A 22336-nucleotide genomic window follows, 5' to 3' on the forward strand; every position below is an offset into this window, starting at 1 on the left:
ATAAAAAAGATTTTTTATAAGAAGAGTCAGAGGAAGATGTAATTATAAATTAAAAAATATAAAAAAGATTTTTTATAAGAAGAGTCAGAGGAAGATGTAATTATAGAAGAAAGGCATAGAGATGCACTGTTGCTTGCTTTGAAGATGGAGAGAGAGGGACATCAGCCAAAGAATGTGAGCAGCATCTAGAAGCTGGAAAGAGCAATGAAACAGATTCTCTTCTAGAGTCTTTAGCAAGAAATGCAACCCTGCTGACTCAATTTTAGCCTGGTGATACCTGGGTCAGCCTTCTACCTCACAGAATTATAAGATAATATATTTGTGTTGTATAAACCACTAAGTTTGTGGCAATTTGTTATAGCAGCAATAGAAAACATGCAATACCTATGACCATCAGTGTGTCCAGACTTCTTACCTGTTTCCTGTGGTGGTGTGGAAAAAGCATTGGACTTGGAATCTGAAGACCAAGATTGGCACCTCAGTTCTGCCATTAAATAGCTGTGTGATTTCCAGTAAATCACAGTTCTTCTCTAAGCATGTTTATCATGCGGTGGCACCTACCTCACAGAGTTATTATGTACAACAAATGAGATAATGGATGTGTAGGTGGTGTAAAAACTATCAAGCATTCTATATATGAAAGGAATTATTATTTACAGTACCTAATACATGGTTGGTATGCAGGAAATGTTTGCAAAGTGAGATTAATTATTCTTTGACAGTCCTTGGAATGTGGAAACGCGACTGCAAAACATATGCTAGGTACTCGGGAGAAAATAAGAGATCATATATGATATCTGCTCTTAAGTTGATTACAATATAATAATGGAGATATATTCAGGAGAAGATTTAAACTGTAACTCAAAATTTATATAAGACAATAACACAAGAGAAGTCACAAGGTTGTATATGATTTAAGTATCAAAGAAGTGATATAAAAAATATGTATCTGGAGTTCAGGTATGGAATAGATGGTAAGTGTGAGCTGGAAGACTCAAAGAAGGATTCCAAGAGGAGGAAGGTCTTGAGCAGGATCTTGGAAGGTGTGGTTAGATGGAGAGCAATTGCTACTATTACACCTGCAAAGCACTGTGTTTCTACACACAATTTCAGGAATCATGTTTTACATTTAGGACATTGGCCATCAGGTCCAATGTTTCAAATGGTATCCTTTTTGACCCCCTTGGTAATATTTTTTCCTAATTCTTTTTTAAAAATTGCAAACTTAGAGAAAATTGTAAGAACAGTTAAAAAAAGGAGACCTTTTTCCCCCTGAACCTTTTAGAATATGTTGCCAGTATGATGCCTTACCATGGTGAAATTATCAAAATCAGGAAATTAACATCTACTCATTACTATCGTCTAATCCACAGACCCCATTCAAGTTTAGCCAACTGTCCCAATAATGTCCTTTATAGTGATGCATTTAATTATCAAATCTCCTTAGTCTTTAATCAAAACAGTTCCTGAAACTTTGATTTTCATGAAGTTATCAATATTTTATAGACTATTCCTCAATTTAGGTTTCTAATGTTTCCTCTTAATTAGATTCAGGTTATACATTTTTAGCAGGGTTATCACAGAAGTATGCTGGGTTTTTCCTCATTGCATACCAATACCAAATTGCAACCTTACCAAATTCATTGATTAGTTCTAGTAGTTTTCTGGTGGCATCTTTAGGATTTTCTATGTATAGTATCATGTCCTCTGCAAACAGTGACAGTTTTACTTCTCCTTTTCCAATTTGTATTCCTTTTATTTCTTTTTCTTCTCTCATTGCTGTGGCTAGGACTTCCAAAACTATGTTGAATAAGAGTGGCGACAGTGGACATCTTTGTCTTGTTCCTGATCTTAGTGGAAAAGCTTTCAGATTTTAACCATTGAGTATGATGCTTGCTGTGGGTTTGTCATATATGGCCTTTATTATGCTGAGGTAGGTTCCCTCTATGCCCGTTTTCTGGAGAGTTTTTACCATAAATGGGTGTTGAATTTTCTCAAAAGCTTCATGGTGTATGATCCTTTTAATGTGTTGTTGGATTCTGCTTGCTAATATTTTGTTCAGAATTTTTGCATCTATGTTCATCAGTGATATTGGTCTATAATTTTCTTTTTTTGTGATGTCTTTTTCTGGTTTTGGTATCAGGGTGATGGTGGCTTTGTAGAATGAATTTGGGAGTGTTTCTCCCTCTGCAATTTTTTGGAAGAGTTTGAGAAGGATCAGTGTTAGCTCTTCTCTAAATGTTTGATAGAATTCTCCTGTGAAGCCATCTGTCCTGGACTTTTGTTTGTTGGAAGATTTTTAATTACAGTTTCAATTTCATTACTTGTGATAGGTCTGTTTATATTTTCTAATTCTTCCTGGTTCAGTCTTGGAAAATTGTACCTTTCCACGAATTTGTCCATTTCTTCATGGTTGTCCATTTAATTGGCATAGAGTTGTTTGTAGTAGATTCTTACAATCCTTTGTATTTCTGCAGTGTCAGTTGTGATTTCTCCTTTTTCATTTCTAATTTTATTGATTTTCAACCTCTCCCTTTTTTTTTTTTTTTTTTTTTGATGAGTCTGGCTAAGGGTTCATCAATTTTGTTTATCTTCTCAAAGAACCAGCTTTTAGTTTTATTGATCTTTACTACTGTTTTCTTCATTTCTATTTCATTTATTTCTGCTCTGATCTTTATGCTTACTTTCCTTCTACTGACTTTGGGTTTTTTTTGTTCTTCTTTCTCTAGTTGTTTTAAGTGTAGGGTTAGATCGTTTATTTGAGATTTTTCTTGTTTCTTGAGTTGAGATTGAATTGCTATAAACTTCCCTCTTAGAACTGCTTTTCGGCCCCACTGGCTTTGGGCCCAGGATCCAGGCGTCTGGACACAGGTCGAGCTGTCGGCAGGGCAGAGCCACAGGGCCTACAAAGATGCTGGCTGTCCCGGAGATGGGCCTGCAGGGGCTGTACAGCGGCTCCAGCCCAGAGCAGTCTCCAGTGCCCAGCCTACCCGGCTCCCCAAGGACCCAGGAAAGCTGTGGCATTGCCCCCCTCACACCTTCACAGTCTCCAAAGCCTGAGGCCCGAGCCCCCCAGCAGGCCCCCTTCTCTGTGGTAGTGGCCATTGACTTCGGCACCACATCCAGTAGCTATGCCTTCAGCTTTGCCAGTGACCCTGAGGCCATCCACATGATGAGGGAGCAGGAGCTGAGGATGTCGGATGGGACCCATGGCCCCATGGATAGAGAGGATCCCATGAGCAACGTTTATGGAGATTTAAGTGGATGCCAAGCACCATATTCACAAGAACCCTAAAAGGAAATGGGAGGGCGGGGACCCAGGTGTGGCCCACCAGAAGATCCCCACCTGCCTGCTGCTGACCCCAGAGGGTGCCTTTCACAGTTTTGGCTATACAGCCCGTGATTACTACCACGATCTGGACCCTGAGGAGGCTCGTGACTGGCTCTACTTGAGAAGTTCAAGATGAAGATCCACAGTGCCACTGATCTCACCTTGAAGACCCAGCTAGAAGCGGTAAATGGAAAGAAAATGCCTGCCCTGGAGGTGTTCGCCCATGCCTTGCGCTTCTTCAAGGAGCATGCCCTTCAGGAGCTGAGGGACCAGTGCCCATCGCTGCCAGAGAAGGACACTGTGCACTGGGTGTTGACAGTGCCGGCCATCTGGAAACAGCCAGCTAAGCAGTTCATTAGAGAGGCTGCCTACTTGGCCGGACTGGTGTCAAGAGAGGATGCAGAGCAATTACTCATTGCCCTGGAGCCTGAGGCCGCCTCTGTCTACTGCCGCAAGCTGCGTCTGCACCAGCTCGTGGACCTGAGCAGCCGAGCTCCAGGCAGTGGGTGCCTGGGCGAGAGCCACTCCATTGATCCCAGCTTCCGTCAGGCCCGAGAGCAGCTTCGAAGGTCCCGCCACAGCCGCACGTTCCTGGTGGAATCGGGTGTCGGAGAACTGTGGGCTGAGATGCAAGCAGGAGACCGCTACGTGGTGGCAGACTGTGGGGGAGGCACGGTGGACCGTACCGTGCATCAGTTGGAGCAGCCCCATGGCACCCTCAAGGAGCTCTACAAGGCATCTGGTGGCCCCTGTGGCGCGGTGGGCGTGGACCTGGCCTTCGAGCAGCTGCTGGGCCGCATCTTCGGCGAGGACTTCATCAGCACCTTCAAAACGCAACGCCCAGCAGCCTGGGTGGATCTGACTATAGCGTTCGAGGCCTGCAAACGCACCGCAGGCCCACACCGTGCAGGGGCGCTCAACATCTCGCTGCCCTTCTCGTTTATTGACTTCTACCGCAAGCAGCGAGGCCACAACGTGGAGACAGCCCTGCGCAGGAGCAGCGTGAACTTCGTGAAGTGGTCCTCACAGGGGATGCTCAGGATGTCTTGTGAGGCCATGAACGACCTCTTTCAGCCCACGGTCAGCGGGATCATCCAGCACATAGGTGAGCACCTGAGCCTGGGTCCTTCATTCACCTCAACATACATACCCAGATGCGGGAATATGTTACCCTGTCAGTGCCTGGAAACCTCCCCATATCCATACACTGGAATGAGACCCAGAATCATCTGGAATACCTGGAGGATGCAGTGTGGCGGGAAGATATGCAGTCTTGCCAGGTTAAAGAACCTCTGGTGCATGTTTCCCCAAATGGGGTGATAGTATTAGGTCCCCCAAACTGTTATCACAGGGATTTAAATGAGCTGAAGTATCTAGAGAGTGAGTGCAATGTCGTGCACATAGTAGGCATTTAATATGTGTAAATGCAGAGCCTTATCTCAAGCCCTCAATGGTGTGGTGGGGAAGCAGAGCCCATAAAGATTGCCAGGGGCCCTCATGAAAGTGCCCGGTGTTTTTCTTTATGGGAACCAGGCTACCGTTTTATAGTGAAATGACTAGTTTCTGGTTGCTCGAGGATACAGGCGGGCAGAGGAGAGGCGCCAGTGGCTGCGTAGTGGTGGCCTCAGTGGCCCACTCCACGTCCCTCCTCCTCACACCCACCCTCCACTCCTGTACCGCAGAGGCGCTGCTGGCGCGCCCCGAAGTGCAGGGCGTGAAGCTGCTGTTCCTGGTGGGCAGCTTCTCAGAGTCGGCAGTGCTGCAGCACGCGGTGCAGGCAGCACTGGGCGCCCGCGGCCTCCGCGTGGTGGTTCCGCACGACGTGGGCCTCACCATCCTAAAGCGCGCGGTGCTCTTCGGGCAGGCTCCGGGCGTGGTTCGGGTGCGCCGCTCGCCGCTCACGTACGGCGTGGACGTGCTCAACCGCTTCGTGGCTGGGCGCCACCCGCCCGACAAGCTGCTGGTTCGCGGCGGCCGCCGCTGGTGCACCGACGTGTTCGAGCGCTTCGTGGCCGCCGAGCAGTCGGTGGCCCTGGGCGAGGACGTGCTGCGCAGCTACTGCCCGGCGCGCCCAGGCCAGCGGTGCGTGCTCATCAACCTGTACTGCTGCGCCGCCCAGGACGCGCGCCCGGGCTTGCGCAAGTGCGGCGAGCTCAGTCTAGAGCTCGAGCCCGCCGAGGGAGGCCCCCATGCCGCTGGCGCGCCCCCTAGCCGCCGCGAGATCCGTACTGCCATGCAGTTTGGCGACACCGAGATTAAGGTCACTGCCGTCGACGTCAGCACCAATCGATCCGTGCGCGCCGCCATCGACTTTCTTTCCAATTGAGGGCGCAGTGCCAGACCCCCTCTAACCCGCTGAACTCTCTTTTGGCCCAGGGCCTGGGGAGCGGGCTGAGGCGGACCAACCGGCCCCATTCCCCGCCATCCTGCCCCCGGGAGGTGAGGTCGCAGGAGGATGGGTGGGGACATATCCAGAAACTCTGGCTTTGGGATTGGGCCCCGGTCCACTGACTGGAAGGCTGAAGGGCCCTGCCAAGGACTGAGGTCAAGGAGACTTAAAAGAGGTTTGTAAGACGGTGTGCCCACAGGGAGCACGTGATCCTGAAAGCAGAATGCACCGGAAGACTTGAGCCCTGGTCTGAACTGGGGTCCGGGATGGGAGTGTGGGGGTGGGGGTGCAGCTGCAGGTGGGGCAGCAAGAGGAAGGAGGTTGTGCAGGGCCTGGGCCTGAAAGGCAGAGTGCACTGACTGACTGGCTCAGCCTGTTTAGGGAGCCAGACAGGACAAGGACTGGAAGCTGACAGGAAAAGGACAGGGGTAGTAAGACCTTCCTCGGTGTGGTACTGACCACCCAAGTATGAATGTTAATTGTAAAAAGAGCAGTAGCAGACTATGAGGAGAAGGGTACAGGGCGAGGTACTTATGAGGGGGTGTGGGGGCACATGTCGGGGGGCCCTTTCCTTTCTATCTGAGAAGGCCCCAGGGGCAGCCTATGAATGACCCACTTGCACTCCATCGAGCCACGGAGTGGGGGGAGGGTAGAGAGGACAGAGGGAGCACTGGTCGCAGCTCTGCCATCAGCTCAGTGTACCTGCCCTCCCATGATGTGCAACAGCCCCACCTGCCTGAGAACCCTAAGATGACAATAAAGCATTTATGCTCAAGGTGAAAAAAAAAAAAAAAAAAAAGAACTGCTTTTGCTGTGTCCCATAGGTTTTGGGTCATCGTGTGTTCGTTGTCACTATTTTCTATGTATTTTTAAAATTTCTTCTTTGATTTCTTCAGTGATCTCTTGGTTATTTAGTAGCACACTGTTTAGCCTCCATGTATTGTGTTTTTTACCATTTTTTTCCTGGAATTGATTTCCAGTCTCATACTGTTGTGCTCAGAAGATATGCTTGATATGACTTCAATTTTCTTAAATTTTCTGAGGCTTGATTTGTGACCCAAGATGTGATCTATCCTGGGGAATGTTCCGTGTGCACTTGAGAAGAAAGTGTGTTCTGCCACTTTTGGGTGGAATATTCTATAAATATCAATAAGATCTATCTGGTCTGTTGTGTCATTTAAAGCTTGTGTTTCCTTATGAATTTTCTTTTTGGATGATCTGTCCATCCGTGTAAGTGGGGTGTTAAAGTGTTACTGTCGATTTCTCCTTTCATGGTTGTTAGCATTTGGCTTATGTATTGAGGTGCTCCTATGTTGGGTGCATAAACATACATAATTGTTATATCTTCTTCTTGGATTGATCCTTTGATCATTATGTAGTGTCCCTCCTTATCTCTTGTAACAGTCTTTATTTTAAAGTCTATTTCATCTGATACAAGTATTGCTACTCCAGTTTTCTTTTGATTTCCATTTGCATGGAATATCTTTTTCCATCCCCTCACTTTCAGTCTGTATGTGTCCCTAGGCCTGAAGTGGGTCTTTTTTAGACAGCATATATATGGGTCTTGTTTTTATATCCATTCATCCAGTCTGTGTCTTTTGGTTGGGGCATTTAATCCATTTACATTCCAGGTTATTATCGATATGTATGTTCCTATTACCATTTTCTTAATTGTTTTTGTGGGTCTTTTTCTTCTCTTGTGTTTCCTGCTTAGAGAAGCTTCTTTAGCATTTGTTTTAAAGCTGGTTTGGTGGTGGTGAATTCTCTTCAGTTTTGCTTGTCTGAAAAGCTCTTGACTTCTCCATCGAATCTGAATGAGATCCTTGCTGGGTAGAGTAGTCTTGGTTGTAGGTTTTCCTCTTTTATCATTTTAAATATGTCCTGCCACTCCCTTCTGGCATGCAGTTTCCACTGAAAAATCAGCTGATAACCTTGTGGGGATTCCTTTGTATTTTTTTTTTTTTGCGGTACGCAGGCCTCTCACTGTTGTGGCCTCTTCCGTTTCAGAGCACAGGCTCCGGACGCGCAGGCTCAGTGGCCATGGCTCACGGGCCTAGCCGCTCCGCGGCATGTGGGATCTTCCCGGACCGGGGCACGAACCCTTGTCCCCTGCATCGGCAGGCGGACTCTCAACCACTGCACCACCAGGGAAGCCCTCCTTTGTATGTTTTTTTTTTGTTTTTCCCTTGCTGCTTTTAATATTTCTTCTTTGAATTTAATTTGTGTTAGTTTGATTAATATGTGTCTTGGTGTGTTTTATCCTGTATGGGATTCTCTGTGCTTCCTGGACTTGGGTGACTATTTCCTTTCCCATGTTAGGGAAGTTTTCAACTATAATCTCTTCAAATATCTTCTCAGACCCTTTCTTTTACTCTTCTTCTTCTGGGACCCCTATAATTTGAATGTTAGTGCATTTAGTGTTGTCCCAGAAGTCTCTGAGATTGTCTGCAATTCTTTTCATTCTTTTTTCTTTATTCTGCTCCTCAGCAGATATTTCCACCATTCTGTCTTCTAGCTCACTTATTCGTTCTTCTGCCTCAGTTATTCTGATATTGATTCCTTCTAGTGTATTTTTCATTTCAGTTATTGTGTTGTTCATCTGTTTGTTTGTTCTTTAGTTTTTCTAGATCTTTGTTAAACATTTCTTGTATTTTCTCAATCCGTGCCTCCATTCGCTTTCCAAGATTCGGGATCATCTTTACTATCATTACTCTGAACTCTTTTTCAGGTAGACTGCCTATTTCCTTTTCATTTATTTGGTCTTGTAGGTTTCTATCTTGCTCCTTCATCTGTGACATATTTTTTTGCCATCTAATTTTTTTTTCTTTTTTTATGAGTGGGATTGTGTTCCTGTCTTACTGGTTGTTTGGCCTGAGCCTTCCAACACTGGAGTTTGTAGGCTATTGGGTACAGCTGGGTCTTGGTGCTGAGATGAGGAACTCTGTGAGACTTCACTCTGATGAATATTCTCTGGGGTCTGAGGTTCTCTGCTAGTCCAGTGGTTTGGACTCAGAGCTCCCACCACAGGAGCTTCGGCCTGACCCTGGGCTCATGAACCAAGATCCTGCAAGCCGCATGGGGTGGCCAAAAAAAAAGAACAATAACAAAGTAAAAAATAAAATTAGACTATGAAACTAACAGATATGTTAGAAAGAATATCAAAATAAAAATATAGATGGGGCTTCCCTGGTGATGCAGTGGTTAAGAATCCGCCTGCCAGTGCAGGGCACATGGGTTTGAGCCCTGGTGCGGGAAGATCCCACATGCCATGGAGTGGCTGGGCCTGTGCGCCACAACTACTGAGCCTGTGCTCTAGAGCCCATGAGCCACAACTACTGAGCCTGTGTGCCACAACTACTGAAGCCCGCGCGCCTAGAGCCTGTGTTCCACAACAAGAGAAGCCACCGCAATGAGAAGCCCACGTGCTGCAACGAAGAGTGGACCCTGCTCACTGGAACTGGAGAAAGCCCGCGAGCAGCAATGTAGACCAAATGTAGCCATACATAAATAAACAAATAAGTTAATTAATTAATTTTAAAAAAATATATGAATCAACAACCAGAAGGTACATCAGTACCACAATAGTAAAAAAGAGGAGGAGGGAAAAAGACGAAAAAAGGTGGGGGGAAAAGGCCTTGGCTGTGGAGGGCGGGGCCTAAGCAAGGATGAGGTTTGGGCAGTGGGCGGGGCCAATGCTCAGGACCCACAGGGCTGGAAAAGGCCCTGAGGGCTGTGGGGGGTGGGACTTAGGCTCAAGGAACAGAAGGGGCCCAGGTGTGCCCCCCACCCCTGGTCTCAGAGGGCAGGGGACCTCACCTGGGAGCCCAGAAGGCTTCCTGGGCTCAAGTGGGTGAGGCAAATGCCCTCCTCTCCTCTCTTGCTCCTCTGGTCTGGGAGGGCCTCTCCTGCCTGCCTCTCCTGATCTCCCTGGCCTCCCTCCTATGCCCGAAATCTGTATCTTTAGATGAGAGTTGAGGAGCTCTTGGCTGGATTTGTGATAGAATAACTTTCATTTGACATAAAGTATTTTTTAAAGTCACTCAACTTATTTTGACGTTTGAACACTAAATTCTTTCTAGAAGTATGCTTATAGTACAATAGAAAACTATTTTTATCATCACACAAATTCTTTGGTATGTTGTGCACACATTTAGTCTCACAACAGAAGACTCCATAAGAACATGCCTACTTCTTGACCTAGATACAAAGCTACCAAATGTGGAGAGCCATCAGTGGGCAGGACACTAATAACTAGAGCTCCAAAAGTATAATTGCTTAGAGCATGGGCCCAGGACAGAATTGTAAAGTAAATAGTATTTCTCTTGTTACCCACCTCCTCTTTCTGTGCCTTTCCTCTCACATTTAGCAACCTCTTTATCACCTGGGTTCATGGTGATCTCAACTTGCCCACAGTGTGCTTCAAAAAGGGGGAAATAAAAGCAAATCCATTCACAGAATGGTGCTAGTTTTTTACTCCTTTCAAGGATATTATTGGCATTTAAGAGGAGTTCTAAAGAGGACAATGAATCACTAATGGGGGAATTTTAGACACTAAAGTAAGATAGATAACTTTAGGTTTGAGGCTCACAGCACTCCCAATCTACTCACCCTAGAATCAATATTCCACATTTCTGATTATCCTGAATCTCAAATATAAAGGTGGGTAATGGGGTTAATAAAACAATTTACCTTTGAATGTTTAGGAGTAAGGCGCAGATTTGTCCTTCTGGGAGGCAGACAGCCATTGCATTGACTAAAATAACTTTCTGAAGCAGGCATCAAACATAAAAATGAGATGTGCTTAATTTTCATGATTTCTGACCTCATCAGAAAAAAATAGGGAGAGAAGGGTCACCAGACCTGACAGGACAGTTGGCTGCACCACACAGTTTGTGAGATTTTAGTTCCCCGATCAGGGTTCGGACCAGGGATCGAACCCAGGCCCTCAGCAATGAGAGCGCGGAGTCCTAATCACTGGACCACCAGGGAATTCCTGGGAGAGAAATCCTTAAGGTAAAAATGGGAAGGAGTGGGCTTCCCTGGTGGCGCAGTGGTTGAGAGTCCGCCTGTCGATGCAGGAGACATGGGTTCTTCCCCCGGTCCAGGAAGATCCCACATGCCGTGGAGCGGCTAGCCCTGCGAGCCATGGCCGCTGAGCCTGCGCGTCCGGAGCCTGTGCTGCACAATGGGAGAGGCCACGTTAGAAAAAAGCACTTCAACACTCTAGGAGAGCCTGGAGAAATAAGGCTAAAAGTTATAGTCTGTGCTTCTTATCTTTCTTGGGGCTCTTAAGATCTTTTTAACCTTCAAATATCTCAATTTCCTGTAAAATGGCAATAGCTTAATTTATCTGTTTTCTCTGAGGAATATTCTTCACAATAATTACGAATACTCAAATGGAAGATGGCAAATTTCTAAATTATTTAAAGTGGGAAAATAAAACTCCTGGTTTGGGAGTCCTGGCTGTGCCACGGGTTACTTGTGAGCTTCACCTCTCTGGATAGGTGTTTCTCTTTATAGCTGAAGAGGCCAGATTAAAGTACTCCTGTGATCCCTTGCTAGTTCTCACATTTTACACATCTAATCTGACACTTTTGACATCTGCTATGGGGTCAGAATTGTATTGGGCCAAGCATCAAAGAGAAAATTTTCCTGTGATATTACATTCTTATGGTTTTCCTCTTACCATTCTGGTAGTTCCTTCTCAGTCTCTTTTGGGAGTTCTTCCTCTTCTATAAGCTTCTCAAAGCTTGGTTCCTGAGGCTTTTTCTCTTCACAATGAGCGTAGGTGATTTTATTCAAAAGGCTTTGGTTACCACCTAGAAGCCCATAAACGTCAAATTGACATCTTCAATTTAGGCCTCTCTTCTGAGCTCCAGACCTGATCCTCCTTTTGTATGGTTCACAAATGACTCAAACATAACATATCCAAAACTGAGCTTAGGCTTTTCTCCTCCCAAACGTGCTCCTCTTTCAAAATGTCTTGTTTACTGAGATACTGGCACCATCATCTATTCACCCAGAAAACTAGACACAAGGGAGTGACACCTCTCCCTTCTTCATTCTTCCACATTGAATCAGTTACTACCCCAAACCAGTCAATTCTACCTCCTGAATATATGACATATCTGTGTACATGTATCTCTATTACTCCTCAAATCCGAGCCATCATTTTCTAGTGTCTATATCACTTTAATACCCTCCTAAGTGCTCTCTCTCTTCTTTCTTTGTCTTGGCCTCCCCCCACCTGACCCCCAAACTATTTTTCACACATCAGCCAGAGTGATCTACTTGGAAGACACCTGTGATAATGTCTTCCTGTTTTATTTGTTCAACCATTATTTACTGAGTACCTTTAATATGCCAGACATTATTCTAGAAGCTAGGAATCCAGCTACACACAAAATAGACAAGGCAATGACTTCCTTTTACTCTTAGGAAGGTTCTGTATAATCTTGACCACTGACTCACTTCTCCTTTGCTCCCAGATTACTATAGTTTAGCCATATTAGACTTGCTTTCTCAGAGCTTTTGAACAAGTCTATTCCTATACATTCCTATACCAATTCTTATACATTTTCCAAATGGATGCCTAACTGTCTCGTTAGAGAAACTCTCTGACCAAACTAGGTCCCCCTTTCAAAAACTATTCACAATGATAAATCTAAAAATTTGCATGCTTGTTTAATATCTCTCCAACTAGTTTGCTTGTAAGCTCCAAGAGAACAGGAAATTTTCTTATCCATTACTCTATCCCCAGTGTCTGGCACATGTTAGGCGCTAAATTTGTTGGTTGAATGAATAAATGAATGCCTAATTACAGAGTGCTGTTATATTCCTTTTTTTATAAATTTATTTATTTTTGGCTGTGTTGGGTCTTCATTGCTGTGCACGGGCTTTCTCTAGTTGCGGTGAGCAGGCGCTACTCTTCCTTGCGGTGTGCGGGCTTCTCATTGTCGTGGCTTCTCTTGTTGCGGAGCACGGGCTCTAGGCATGCAGGCTTCAGTAGTTGTGGCACGTGGGCTCAGTAGTTGTGGCTTGCAGGCTCTAGAGCTCAGGCTCTGTAGTTGTGGCCACAGGCTTAGCTGCTCCGTGGCACATGGGATCTTCCTTGGCCAGGGCTTGAACCTGTGTCCCTTGTATTGGCAGGCAGATTCTTAACCACTGCGCCACCAGGGAAGCCCTATTTCAATAGTCTGGTGACCTGTAAGATTCAGAGGCCTCTTTATAAAGGGAAAAACTGACGGTCACACTTTAGGATGTGGCCTCTCTTTGTTGCTAGTCAGAAAATACCAATTGTTGGCTGAATTTGAAGATTCCTTACGGTAAGCAGATAGGGTAGGGAGTCCTCAGAGGAAAAGAACCAGATATAGTTTTTTTGACACAAGAGAAGCCATTTTGGATTAAGCCATTTTGTGATCTAAGCCTGGCCACAATGCTTGCCCTTGAGCTTGCCCTTGAGCAGGTCTCAGTAATTAATGATCTTAAGGGAACAAAGGAATGCAGGAACAGAGGAAAAGGTCAAGAAACAATAGTTCAGTGATAAAAGAGTGCTAGTTCCTCCTCAAGGGACGAGTATTAATCTGATACATATCTTGGAGTTGTTCTACAGGAACTAACCTCCTACACCCTGTTGGAGAATGTTAACTACATGCTAAGACCTCAGACTGGTAGGCATCTAAGGAATGATCATGTTGACCTTTTCTGACCCTTATGACTTCAATCTACTAAAGGTTGGACTTTGTCAAACTTTGCCCCAATTCACTGTTGAATTTGCCGCTGCTCAAGCCCCTGCATGTGTATACATACACCACCCAAATCCCTTCATGAATATGCATGTTCCCTTAGCTTAAGACTTCCCCAGTTTTGCTGTTCAGGGAGACACTGCTTTAGGAAAGATCCCCAGTATTTTCCTTACTTGCTGCAGGTAATTAATCCTTCCTTCTCCCAATCTTTGGCTTAGTTATGTCTTTTGGCTAGACACCCACCAAGAGGTGAACCCAATTTTGGGAATCATTACTTGCAATGTGTTATTGCTTTGGAGAGTTAAAAAAAAAACCAGAATAGTCATGTCACTTCAGGTATTCAACAACAAACATTACTGTTTTACAATGCGCTGGGAAGCTACGTTATGGACTGGTAATAAAGAAAATACACTGCTCTGAAGGAGGGCAATCTAGTGGAATTGCTTAGTTTAAAAATTGATAGGTTCTTGAAAACAAACTGGGATATTTGAACGATATTTTTCAATGAATTTATCTCATCTGCTGCCCTAGTTCAGGTTTCACCTCCTGCCTGAATCGTTGCATTTCTCCTTCTCAGCTCCTTACTCTCCTCTCCTATCCTGCGTTATTCATTGTCATAGCTTACACTTTTAAAAAAATCTGTTTTTATTGTGTTTTTTCCCCTTTGAATGCAAGCTCCAAGAAGACAAGTTTTTCTGTTTTGTTCATGATTGTATCCCCTGTGTCTGGAGTTGGGGAAGCCTAGAAAAATTTAAAGACTTATAACGATCAACAATAAATCTCCTTTCTTCAAGTGTTTCTCCATTCACTCATTCATATTTACTCCTTTTATGTGCTAGGAACCCTCATCCCATGGTTAATAAGACATATTGTATGTCAGCTGCTTTTTATTTTCAAGTGTGTCTGTTTCAATCACATTTTGCCCACCAAAGGCCACTGAAAGCAGAAAAAACTTTGGGAAAAAGGACTTGAGGGTAGCAGCCTGACACGAGGTGGCTGCTCAATAAAAGTTGGCTAACTTGAGACTGTGGACTCCAGTCTGAGGGGGAGCTAAAAAATCTTTTCACGTGCAAGACTGAACACATCTACACCGGTCTCTTAAACTTTCTTAGGCCCTGAGGGCGAACAGCACGAAGGTCTAGCAGGCCACAAGGCGGAGAATCAAAACTGTTGCTTCTGGCGTTCAGCTCAGCTCCACTCAAGCGCAGCTTCCATCCGGCGGCAGAAACTTACTTCCGGCGTTCTGCTTTTTACGTGCTGAGTCACGGCCACAGTCTCCACCCCAGCTTTGAGGGGCAGGATGAGCAAAATATGACACGAGTGGGGAAAAAAAAAAAGGCTTGGGACTTAATTTTCTCCACTCGCCTATAGGTTTTCTCATCAGGGGAATATTTTCCTCTGAGCCCCGAAGCGCTATTCAACCACTTCCTCAAACCACCTTCCCGCTTCGGTCATAAACTCTGCGCAACCTTTCTGGCGCCCTCCTCCCGTCGTCCTCCGCGCCACTCTCTCCGCCTGTTCTTCCTCGCCCCGCCCACCCCTGGTTTCGAAGAGCTCGCTGGGTGCTCCGAGAATTCGGCCCGCGCTCGTTGGTTCTTTTTATTCCCTGTTCCCATTGGTTGATTACGTGCGCGTGACTGGTGTCTTGCCTTATTATTGGCTAGAATCAATTGCGTCATCGACGGCCAGGAGGGCGTGGGGATGAGGGAAGTTGGCGTGAGGGAGACCGGATTGGGGGAGGGGTTCAGGCCTGTCCCCCCGCCGGCTGCGGCAGCACCACCACCGGCCGCTACCGCCTCTGGAACGCTGAGGAGGAGGAGCAGCTGGAGCAGGAGGTGGGTCTTGGCGAGCGGGATGCCACTTGCTCCGGCTTGGTGGTGAATGCTGAGGAGAGTCACGGTTGCTGCAGTCTGTGCCACCAGGAGGAAGTTGTGGTGTGAGGCCGGACGGGAGCTCGCGGCGCTGTGGAGAATAGAAGCGCGGGGTCGGTGCGAAGACTCGGCGGCTACCAGACCTTTTCCTATTCTGACCATGCCTGGAAGGAACAAGGCGAAGTCCACCTGCAGCTGCCCTGACCGGCAGCCCAATGGACAGGATTTGGGCGAGAGCGGCCGGGTTGCTCGTCTGGGAGCCGATGAATCTGAGGAGGAGGGACGGAGGGGGCCTGTCAGTAATGTCGGAGACCCTGAGATCGTCAAGTCTCCCAGCGATCCCAAGCAATACCGGTGAGGGAGGAGGCTTGGACTGGGGAGGAGAGCAGGGGGCGGCCTCTCTGTTCCCGCTGTGGTCCCTTCTCGTCTCCTAATCTTCCGAAGGAGCAACCAGGGGCACACTTCCCACCCCAGAAGCTTCCTTGGATGGAAGTGGCAAGGGCAGTTAGGGGCATCTGTGTGGTGTCAGCTCGACGAGGGGCAGATCTTGGGTCCAACCAGGAATCAGGATGTCAGAACGGGAAGGGTTGTTCGAGTGGTTATGACATTCGCTAAAGCAAGAGTGGAGGTTTTCCTGAGGATGGCAGGCTGGATGGTCAGGGAGTCTTGGTATTCTGTTATGAGGAAAGGGTGAAGGGGCTGGGGATTTTAATTTTGGAGAGGATATTAAGGGGCATATCATCACTATCCACAAATACTTGAGGTGCCTGTAGTTGAAAGAGGGGTAAAACTAATGGGTGGAAGTTACTAGAGGATCGTGTGGTTTCAGTAAAAGAATTTAGGCATCAGAGTTGGCCTGTGATGAAGTGACTTATTTCCATGGGTTGTTTCTCATTGCTAGAATGGTTGGGTGAACTCTTCCAAGAATGTGTTAGAGAGGACTTGAATCTCAACTGAGTCATAGAAGACTTGTAAGGTTTCTTCTAATCCTGAAATTCTCAACTTTTGGTTTATGCCATAATCCTCTAAACATCTCTGATAACTGGTGGCTCAATCCCCACCTAAATATTATCTTCACAGGTAACTTATTCCATAGAACGTCATGACTGTAATGTATTTTAAGGAGAGAGCATATTGTCTAACTTCATTTTGAAGGCTGAGGAAATTGAGATCCAGAGAGTCTGCTTTTTGTTCAGAATTATACAGCTGAATAATAACAGAGCTGGTTTGAACCCTGTCCATCTGACACCAAATGCCCTGCACAATTTACTGATTTTTATAAAGTTCTTACTGAGTTGAAAGCTGAAGGATTCTAGGTTAAATTTATTGTATGCCCCTACATTGTTAGAGCAGGAAAGAACCTTAGCCTTAACCTTTTTCACTCCCCACCATCCGCAAAAGACAGGTGACTGAAATTAAGGTCTAGAAGGAAGTGTTTTAGCCCTAAATTGAAGACAGGCCTAAATTCTTCTTTCACTCCACATCTAGAAATTAACAGTACACAACTCTTTGTACTATTCTTCCCAGGCTGAAGATCTTTATGAATGGGCTAAGTTTTCTCTCTTTCTCATCAAAGATGTGGTTATAGTAGTAATAATGTAAATGAGCAAGTTGAAACCTTGATAAAAGTTATTTAGTTTTTGCCGTCCAGATTAAATAACAGCTTCAGTTTTTTTTCTGCCTATATAAAGTTACATAATAACAGGTAATGTTTTTAGAATGTACACTATGTGTCAGATACTGTTCTACCTTTGATGTATTGTTTCATTTAATGACCTCATTTTTGGCATATTCATTTGAAAAATACTTACCAAGTCTTACTGTGTGCTAAGCGCTGAGCTATCTTAAATCTTTTCTGAAACTCGGTTGAATATAATTTAATAAATGATATTTTATTCTGGGTACTGAGCATACAAAGATGATTAAGACAGTCCCTGCCTTCAGGGAGCTTCCAATGTAGTAGAGGGACACAGACACATGAAAAAGGTATAACTAGAGCACTAAAGTTTTATAGAAACTATAATAGAAGTATGTGCTGGGTATAGCAAGGAATAAAGTAAGGAGTGGTATAAACTCTACCTGGGGAGAAAGTTAGAAAAGACTTGAAAGAGGAGATAATGCTTAAAAAGTATTGTCTGAGTAATTGTTGCATTTCTACATTTTTGTGGTCTTTTGCCAAATCATTGTCCTTAGTGTCTCAGTTTTCTTATTTTAAAGTGAAGGGTGTTGATTAAGAATAGCAGTGTTTTCCAATAACTTCCTCTCCTTTCAAAAGAGCAGGTCCACTTTTACCTGTTTTATATACCAACGTTTTCAATTAGACTCTTAAAGGAAAGATTTTGTTACTTTAAAATAAAGGTGGAAAACCTCGATATTAGATGAATTTTAAAGATTTAACCATCCTAAAGTTAAATTCTCTGAATTTTGTAACCAGAAGTAGACATGAGGCATCTGCAGCCCAGAGAGCTGAATTATCCTTCTAGGACCTGCTCAGATGTTATCTCTGTGAAGCATTTCCAGGCAGAACTAATCCCTCCTTTCACTGTATTTCAGTAGGACTTTATACATGGTCCATTGCAGTACACATCCATTGTATTATAATTATTTATCTTATGAATGTGTGAATACTTACCAGAGGTGGACCTGATTAAAGGAATATTTTGTTGAAAATAACACCTCAAAATACTTGTTTACCAGTCTGCATTTATTAAAATAGCCTGTGGAATTTTACTTCTCTATATGTAATTTGTTTTAAGTTTTTGGAAATGTTAATCATACCTCCAGGACATCCATTCTGCTTTTTTTTAGTGATCTGTAGCTTGGTAAGTGTTGATTTCCTTCTCTTCTGGAAGGATTAGGGACTTTTTTTCCTGTAAAGTAGGCATTGAGGTCAACTTAAGTGGTCCTCTAAGAAGTTGTACGGGAAGGAGTGGGAAACAGAAGGGAAGCCTTTAGCAGTGAAGGTTTGAAATAGATAGTGTAGAGAATGGGTGAAGTATATTTGAGAAATACTGAGAGAAGTTATGAGTTCTTGAGCATGAAAATGATGTAAATAAAGCAGTGTTTTAAGATTAATGTGAAGATAGTAGCTTAGACCCACGAGATGTGGCAAGACTGTTTTAAGGGGTAATTATATTGGATTGGCCAAAAAGTTCTTTCAGTTTTTAAGTAAAAATAAAAGACATTTTTCATTTTCACCAAGAACTTTATTGAGCAATGTATTCACCGTTTTGTTCCACTACCTTCTGCCATTTTTCATGCAACTTCATAATTCCATCTTACCAAAACTTTTTATCTTTTTGAGCAAAGAACTGTTCCAGTTGTGTTTTACAGTCTTCCAGGGAATTGAAATTTTTTCCATTAATAGAATTATGTAAAGACCGAAATAAATGGAAATCCGAATGTGCGGTGTCTGGTGAATCAGAACTTCCCAGCTAAGCTGTAACAGTTTTTGCCTGATCATCAAAGAAACATGTGGTCTTGCGTTATCCTGATGGAAGATTATAAGTTTTCTGTTGACTAATTCTGGACGCTTTTTGTGGTGTGCTGCTTTCAGTTGGTCTAATTGGGAGCAGTACTTGTTGGAATTAATCGTTTGGTTTTCCGGAAGGAGCTCATAATAGGGGACTACCTTCCAATCCCACCATATACACAACATCACCTTCTTTGGATGAAGACCGGCCTTTGGTGTGGTTGGTGGTGGTTCATTTCCCTTGCCCCATTCTGTTCCTTTCCACATTATTGTACAGCATCCACTTTTTATCACCTATCACAATTTGTTTTAAAAACGGAACGTTTTCGTTATGTTTAAGTAGTGAATTGCATGCGGAAATGTGGTCAAGGTTTTTTTTTTACTTAACTTACGTGGAAACCAAACATCAAAGCAATTAACATAACCAAGCTGCTGCAAATGATTTTCGCGCTTGATTTGGATATTTTGAGTATGTTGACTGTCTCTCAGGTGGTATAACAATGATTGTTCTCAATGTCTCAATTTGATCGCTATCAACTTGAACTGGTCTACCCGACAGTGGAGCATCGTCCAGGGAGAAATCTCCAGCATGAAACTTCTCAAACCACTTTTGACACGTTTGATTAGTCACAGCACCTTCTCCATACACTGCACAAATCTTTTTTTGCATTTCAGTTGCGTTTTTACCTTTCTTGAAATAATAAAGCATAATATGCCGAAAATGTTGCTTTTTTTCTTCCATCTTCAATATTAAAATGGCTACACAAAAATTCACCAATTTTGATGTTTTTTTAAAATGCACGCTGATGTGACAGCTGTAACAAAACACTCTAATGAAATTGTTTTGAATGAGGTTAAACACAACTAAGCGCTACTAGAGCCATCTTACTGAAATGAATGTTTTGGCCAACCCAATAATTGTGTATTGAATGGTGTGTGCTGATGTATATGGTACTATTCTTTCTCTAATTGATGTGTTCCTCTCTTCACTTTTTTTTTCTTTCCTCTTATTAAGTTAATTTAACAAATGTTTGCTAGGCTAAAAACCTATGAATCTGGAGTTCAACTCTGTTTTGCTCACTTACAGCATGTCATAGTTCTCAAATAGTATTTGTAGAATGTCTAAATGCATGAGTGCCCATATGCCAGGCATTTTCATGGAACTCTTGGGGATATTCTGCTAGGAACTTTTTAGATCAAATTTGTATCCTGGCCAGTTTTAAAAAATAATTACTTGATTTTTGAGAGAAAACAAGTATGAATAGGCAGGTTACAGAGAAAAAAATATAAATTATACAAATAATAATATGAATGGTGATATTGTAGTATATTTAATTCATATAGAAGCTTGTGGTAGTTGGCACATAATAAGCATTCAAATGTTAGCTGTTATTGTTTTAATATGTTCACAATTAAATGATATTTGCAGCACTGTAATAGCAAAAAGTTGGCAACAACTTTATTGTCCATTGGTTGGCTAAAGATTATTATTATACCATTCTACAATGAAAATAATATGTAACTATAAGACTAGATAGAGGGGCTTCCCTGGTAGTGCAGTGGTTAAGAATCTGCCTGCCAGTGTAGGGGACACGGGTTCGAACCCTGGTCTGGGAAGATCCCACATGCCGTGGAGCAACTAAGCCCATGTGCCACAACTACTGAGCCTGTGCTCTAGAGCCTGTGAGGCACAACTACTGAGCCCACGTGCCACAACTACTGAAGCCCGCACACCTAGAGCCTGTGCTCCGCAGCAAGAGAAGCCACCTTAATGAGAGGCCTGCACACCGCAATGAAGGGTAGCCCCCGTTCGCTGCTACTAAAAAGAAAGCCTGCGCGCAGCAACAAAGACCCAATGCAGCCAAAAATAAATAAATAAGTAAATAAATAAATTTATTAAAAAAATAAAGTGTTTAAAATAGATAGATGGTTTTATATATCGATAGGGAGAGGTGTCCCATTTACTATTGAATGAAAAAAGCCAGTTGCAAACCACAATATATTGTATAATTCCATTTTTATAAAGAAAACCCAGAAAACAACACCTCCCATTATATGTTTACCTAAAATGTAATTTACTGTGTTTAGATATGTAGAGAAATGATTAGAAGTGATATTAAGTAAGCTTGTTTCTCTAGAGAAGAGGAGAGATTTGACTTGAGTTGTTTACTTTTTAGTAATTAAAAAAGATTGATCAATAAACAAAAGTATTATTTGGTCCTTGTAGGAAATTTAGGTAACAAGAAAAAATTTAAATTCCCTATAATCATTCCACCTGGCATTAACCACTGGTTAACGTTTATTCCTTTTTGCTATGCAGTTGTAATTTATAATTTTGAAATGGTATAATACTATCTTTAACAATGTTGTGAACATTTTCTTATTAAGTGTTTTTCAATATATTTTGTCCACTTAGAAGTCCATGGTGTAGATATACGATAATTTAATCATTAGCATTTTATAGGATGTTTAGATTATCAAATTTTTCTTTACCTTAGAAGCCTGTTTATTCTCAACTGAATCCTTTGGGTGTAGACCCAATCATAATGGGTTTGGTAGATATGTAGGGTAACCTCTGGTGATCTGGTCTGTTTCTAGGATATTCTTTACTTGGGAGAACTGGCAGATAAGAAGATGGTTTGTTCTGGGACTTTCACTCTGACATAGGTCTTATTTTCATACTGGTTCCTAGAATGAAGTCAGTCATTAAGCCTGTCCAAGTCATAGGAAACTGAGTATATTATAGTCCTTTTCTAGTGTGTGTGTGTGTGTGTGTGTGTGTGTGTGTGTGTGTATTATTTTTTCTTTTTTTGTGGTGGAGATGGTGGGCTTAGTTACATGGACCAGAATTAAACTGTTTGCAGAAAGGTTGGAAGTAGATTGTAGTTTGGAAAGTTCACTTGGTCCTCTGAAGACAGAGAATTTATATTTCTATTACCACCAACAACAATGGTCTTTGTTCTCCTAATAATAACTGGTATTTGTTGAGTGCTTACTAGGTATTAAGTGCTATTCTATGGAGTTTACATAGATTATCTCATTTAATCTTTACAGTAATCCTATTAGATAGTGCTCTTATTACATGATAGCCTAAATGCTATTCTATGAAAATACATTACTGAGCAGGTACTGAGCACTAACTGGAGTATAAATGAATTGTGTTCTCTCATTTGGTTCCTTCTAAGCAAAATTCTTAACCACAGCAGGTAAGGTCTAAGTCCCTCCATTTTTTGATTCTTAACTTTCCAGCTTCACATTCTGTTATGCGGTTTTGTGCTACTTTTCTTGGCACATGCTGTACTCTGGTCAAACGTTACCTCCTCTGTGAACCCTTTACTTCTCTTCTTTCAATCTTCCCCTCCTATATGTGAGCTATTTACACTCTTGTGTGCCCCTGTAGCAAAGTTTGTCAAGCTATTTCATCTTTTTGTAAGTACTGGTTTGTCTTTCCCCTCTATTATGCTGAAATTTTTGTAGAGAGGGATTTTGTTTCTTTGAATCTTTGTATGCCTTCTTTTCTGTTATTAA

At 43.3% G+C, this 22336-nt stretch overlaps 2 protein-coding genes across 5 annotated transcripts in view; both read left to right on the top strand.

Annotated features, from left to right (window-relative positions):
- Nucleotides 1–2467: 2467 nt before the first annotated feature.
- LOC117311571 (heat shock 70 kDa protein 12B-like) lies at nucleotides 2468–7026 on the top strand. Its single transcript, XM_033852820.2, is given in 4 exon segments — nucleotides 2468–3195; nucleotides 3299–3447; nucleotides 3450–4436; nucleotides 5014–7026. Coding segments are annotated over 4 exon segments (2064 nt in total). The 5' UTR covers nucleotides 2468–2911; the 3' UTR covers nucleotides 5658–7026.
- Nucleotides 7027–15178: 8152 nt separating this feature from the next.
- NRDC (nardilysin convertase) overlaps nucleotides 15179–22336 on the top strand; it is a 91423-nt gene continuing 84265 nt past the window's right edge. For 2 of the 4 annotated variants that reach the window (XM_019937819.3, XM_033866853.2), the window contains exon 1: nucleotides 15180–15690. In XM_019937819.3, coding sequence (XP_019793378.2) covers nucleotides 15347–15690 — 344 coding nt within the window. In that variant the 5' untranslated portion in view covers nucleotides 15180–15346. Of the gene's footprint in view, nucleotides 15691–22336 lie in introns of all 4 variants that reach the window. The other 2 variants (XM_019937820.3, XM_019937821.3) reach the window with 2 other exon arrangements.

The sequence above is a fragment of the Tursiops truncatus genome, chromosome 1, assembly GCF_011762595.2.
Source record: "Tursiops truncatus isolate mTurTru1 chromosome 1, mTurTru1.mat.Y, whole genome shotgun sequence".
Taxonomy (NCBI): domain Eukaryota; kingdom Metazoa; phylum Chordata; class Mammalia; order Artiodactyla; family Delphinidae; genus Tursiops; species Tursiops truncatus.